This window comes from Muntiacus reevesi, chromosome 18 (assembly GCF_963930625.1).
Source record: "Muntiacus reevesi chromosome 18, mMunRee1.1, whole genome shotgun sequence".
Lineage (NCBI taxonomy): Eukaryota > Metazoa > Chordata > Mammalia > Artiodactyla > Cervidae > Muntiacus > Muntiacus reevesi.
In genome coordinates, this window is record NC_089266.1 from 12,499,422 (window position 1) to 12,504,468 (window position 5,047).

General features: G+C 53.3%; 1 protein-coding gene across 1 annotated transcript; it reads right to left on the reverse strand.

Moving 5' to 3' along the window:
- Window positions 1–2,540: 2,540 nt before the first annotated feature.
- Window positions 2,541–3,569, reverse strand: LOC136150101 (testis-expressed protein 19.2-like). Its single transcript, XM_065910873.1, has one exon. It carries the CDS (start codon window positions 3,567–3,569, stop codon window positions 2,541–2,543), a length of 1,029 nt encoding a protein of 342 aa, XP_065766945.1.
- Between the last annotated feature and the right edge of the window lie 1,478 nt (window positions 3,570–5,047).

The window sequence follows — 5,047 nt, forward strand, 5'->3', positions numbered from 1 at the left end:
TATCCTGTGGTTTCTCCAGTGCAGGATAGTCTACAGCCTATGGGCAGGATCGTCTTGGAGTGAAGGCTGAGTGAGTGTGACCTGGGCCTGTTTCAAATGTCTGAACCTCCCAGCTCATTCTCCATACTAGTTTGGTTTTTCTCTGACTTCAAAACAAACAAACTGAAATAAATCTTAGAAATTCTTTTTAACTGAAAAATGTGTTATTCATCGAGCACCTCAACCATCCACCCAGATGACAGACAGTGACGAGCCCGCTCTCCATGAGGGCAGGCCGCCAGTCACCGAGGCCTCATTGCTATGGTTTTCCCAGAACATTTAATCTTCAGCATTTTCTGTTAGCTTCCTAGAATGTGTGTTTTAAAGGAGATGATATTTTTACAGGGTGGTGAGAGAAAAAAAAGAAAGTCCAGCAGAAGCATCCCGGGTTTACATCTTTCGTGTTTGGTGTATTTAAGCAAAGGTCTATGGCTAATGGGTTCCGTATCTGTGGGGCCACCTCTCCGTTTGTCAGGTGGGGCCAGAGTGGGAGGTTTCATCCAAATCAGCATCACTCAGGCCTTTAGGATCAGAGACTTTCCTTAATCCATGCAATCCAGAAGCATGAATCCTAAGTCCCCTCGGTGGCCTGGTAGGGAGGCGCGGGGGTAGCTGGGCCCAGGTCACAGAGCTCAAGTCCTGCTCTGTGCCTCAAGGGAACCAGGGGAACCCCATCCTGGGTCACAGGGAGTATCTGTTCCTGCTGGTGGTGGCAGGATGGACACGTGGAGACCTGAAAGCCAGGATGGAAGGGGTACCTCCCCCACCACCTGTGCATTGGGGAGGTAGCGAGGCAGGAGTCAGAGGGAATCTGAGCTGAGGTGTGGTGCTGCCTTCCCTCCTTGGGAACTTTCCAGCAGGCGAGCCTGTGACCCCAACTCCAAAGGTACTCTGACTTCCACATGTCTCTAGGCATCTGGGCGGGGAGCACCGACAGGGCCACACCCAGGGCACACTGGGCTGGTGGCAGAGGTACGGCCTGATCTTGCTGGAAGTGACAAGACTGAGCTTTCTGCCAGCGGTGGGAGAAGGGAGCCATCGATGGCAAACAACTCTCAGTGACAGTGGTGACAGCCGCCCAGTCCCTTCTTCCCCCTCATTTGCCACCCCCCACCCAGCCTGCAGTGACCTTGCCTGCCTCAGGCACCCATGAGACAAGGGGCATGATCCCACAGCCACTCTCTTCCTACGTGGGGAGATGGGCACGCTGACCACGAACTGGGAGGGCAGGTGGTCTGAAACCAGAACCCTTTGCAAGAATAGGTGGCTTTCAGCCATGATGGGGAGATGGACATTTTGAGAAATCTGGTTTCAGCTGCTAGCTGCCCACATAAATTTTATGAAAGAAAAAAAAACAATATTGCTATATTCCATGGAATTAAATACAGTAAGCCCAGTTTGTCTGTGTAGCCATGGGATGTGGCTGGGAACCCCAAACACTGGAGGAGGCTCAGTCAGATGCAAAGGCATTTTTGAGGGTCACTCTGTGGCTTCCCTGGTGGCTCATATGGTAAAAAAATCCACCCTCAATGCAGGAGAATCGGGTTCAATCCCTGGGTCGGGAAGTTCCCCTGGAAATTGGAAAAGGGAATGGATACCCACTCCAGTATTCTTGCCTGGCGAATCCCATGGACAGAAGAAACTGGCAGGTTACAGTCCATAGGGTCACAAAGAGTCGGACACAACTGAGCACACACACACCTTTGCTTCCATCTTTCCCACACAGGGTCACCCTCAGTTTCCTTACCATCACTAATCTAGAAGCTATAGATTCTTAGCCATCCTGTACAACTGTGACTCATGAAGTAGGGGTTGCTAGGATTGATTTGTCCCTGAGAGGGAGAGGACAAAGAGAACCAACAAAGATTTTCTGGGGAAGAGCTCTGAACAACAGTTCGTTGCAATCTCTATGACTTTATTTAGTTTAAAATGACACACAAAGAGACAGAAACTAAATAGCCAAGCCACATAAAATAGCCAATCTTTGAAACAAGATCTCTCACACTGCCGAGTCCTCAGTGCTGATAACCGGGTCCTGTGGAGCCCAGAGCCCACTGACTAAAGACAAGCACATATCCCTGTGGTCCCGAATCCACCACCATGTTCCCAGGAGTGAGTTACACTTCAGACATCCCTCCCCAGGGAAGGGCTGTTACACAGATCGATTCCCTATTCCCTTCACATATCGCACAGCATCCATTCACCCACAACATCCTGAATAGCTCAGATTCCTAACTCCATGACATCTGACAGAGAACTTCCCTCCCAGTTACAGGCATTTGTGTCCCTTTCCCCTGATGCTGCGGTGGGCCCCCATTTCTCAGTCTCTGGGCCACTCACCATTCCTCCTCTCCAGGCCCAAGTCCTCATTCATTGCCAATGGCTACCGGGGCTGTTGTGGAGAGGTCAATCCTTCCCATCCTCTGGTGTTGTAGGAAGGCCAGGACAATGGTGACCATGTGGGCCTCAGTCCCTCAGTTCTGGGACCCTTGGTTGAGGGGCTAGAAACGTGGCAGCTCTCCCAGGGCCGAGGCTCCCGCAGCATCCAGGTTCTCCCCAGGCGTTCTGGGCCCACTGGTGCCGGCATCCCATTCTTGGGTGGAGGACTGTGGCCTAAAGGCTGAGTCCCCCTCCTCTGCCTCCCTCTTGGCCCAGGGTGAAAAAGAGAGGATGGTGAGTCCCCTCTTAAGCAGGACTGATTCCACAGGCACCACGTCTACATTCTGCTCCAGAGAAGAGGATTCCAGAATGCTTAGTTTCCAGTGGTGCAGGTCTTGCATCTGGGGTACATCTTGGAGTCTTACCACCCACCACTCATCAGGCTCCAGCAGTAGTTTCCAACACTGGCCTGGTGTCCTCCAGGCCCTTCTTGACTTCATCTTCTGGAGGTAGATGACATCACAGCAGCCCACCAGGGAGAGAACCTGCAGGTCCAGTAACCAGGTCTTAGTCTCAGTAGGGTCCACGTTCTGGGTGGTGCCCAGCTCCAGTACCATGGGTTCCCCCAGGGGCAGGTCCACTTTGAAAACCCCCCGCCATGGAGGAAGGGGGCTTGGCCAGTGGGAGCAGATAGGGAGCCCCTCAAGTCTCCAGGGAAGGCCCTGGGTCCAGTCAGCATCTTCAGCACCCAGGTCCAGGGGTACCGCATCCTGAGGCTGCAGTTCGGTGGGCACAGTGTGATTGTGCAAGCCCACATCTTCTGACTCCACAGGGCCTGATGCCAGGGTGCCTGACCCCCAGCCCACAGCCCCACCCTGTGCAGGCTCCCCTTGGCTCTGCCCCCAGCTTGGCCCCATCCCTGGGGATGACCCCTGCTCAGACCACGCCTCGGAATCGTCCATCAGCTCAGAGTCCCAGTCTTCATCTTCCCAATCTTCTGACTCCAGCATCCGTTTAAAGTCCAGAAAGGCAACCTTGAAGCAAGCGAAGCAGAGCCTTAGCTGGCTGCCATGTTGAAGCTGATACATCCAGGACATGTAGAGGTAGGACAGGCCCTCTGCCACATACCGCTTGCTGACTGGAGGGCACATTGCCCAGCTGCCTGCCTCCTGAGAGAGAGACAGCAGGAGCAGGATTGGCTGTGTTCTTCGGGGGTCTGGCCCACAGGTGGGAGCACAGTAAGGTGCAAGGGGCAGGGAGGAGGGGCAAGAGAACAGAGAAGAAAGATGAGGATCACCAGGAGAAGAATTTGGGGTGGGGGTGGATGAACTGGGTCAAAATAGAGATTGGGAGGGAAGAAACTCTGGAATTAACTTCAGCTGATGCAAGTGTTCTGTCCTCTGGGAGCTGCAAAGAAAATCAGTGAGGTTAGGCCCCCGCCAGCAGCCAGGTGGGCGCAGGTGGTGGCCCTGCAGGGAGGAGCAGGGCACAGGGGGGCCTTGGGCTCAGACCTGGCCCTTTCACTCTGTCTCTGCTCAGTTTAGCTGACCTGGGGCCTGTGGACCACACAGCCTCCTCTCACCCCTCCAACTCCCCACCCCACCGCCACCTCAGGGATCCTGACACCCCGTCAGCCTCACCTGGGGGAAACTAAGGGAACCTGACAGAATCTGACTTACCCTGAGAGAATCTGTCAGAAACTGAGGGAACTTATCAGAATCTAACCAAACGGTTAACCTGACTTAACCAGATGGAGCGTAACAGAACCACCAGCACCTGAGCTGGCCCGTCTGGCCTGAGGCCACACTGAAACCTCGGGCTTTTCAGCCTCCAAGCCCCACACTCTGCCAGCCTGTAGGCCCTAGACACACTTCTTACTCAGAAGGGCTCTCGCCCTCCCTGGTGCCTCCCTCCTGTGGGTAACCCTGAGGGGAAAGGAGGGATCAGAGCCAGTCTGGGCATTTAAAGGGCCATTCCCCATGGTGCTCTGGGCTCATTTGCCTATTTCCCATGAGCCTCAGCCCACCAGGAAATGAAACTGCTGAGTCATCCTCCCTCCCCACCCCCATCCCAGAAGAGTCTGTCCTGCCCCAGGGAGGGCAGTCTTATTCCCCTAACCCTGTCCCCAAGGTGATTGTGATATTCTCTCCTTGAGGGGTGAGAAGACTATCCACATCACTCTTTCTATCCACAGGTTTCTGAAATTGTGCGGGTGAGCGTCTCCCTTATGGTCATTGTCCCGTCCCGGGTCCTGGGTGACCTGCTTGGTCAAGGGCCTTGTCCTGCAGTGGTTGAAATGGATTCCTCTTTTGTATTTCTTGGTTAAAAAAATTTTTTTTTTTTAATGAATATCAGAAACTGATTGCCAGTTATTTACGTTTTAAGCACTGAGAAATGGAATATTTTCTGGGATTTCAATAAACAAGGATGTCACTGTCATCAGTGGATTGCAGCCCTCCAATATGAGCCAGTGAACCCTGAGGGAACTCAGGAAGGAGAAGAATACCTGCCGTCTGGACTGTAGCCAACTCCCTACCAGTGAGTCCTGAGGAAAGAAAGCGCAGGGTGTGAAAACAAAGGAAACTGGCCCCACAGAGTTGAGGTGCATATCAAAGGAATGATTTCGGGG

Excerpts from the sequence above, each read along its gene's own strand:
- LOC136150101 (XM_065910873.1), bottom strand. The coding sequence starts at position 3,569 with ATGTGCCCTCCAGTCAGCAAGCGGTATGTGGCAGAGGGCCTGTCCTAC.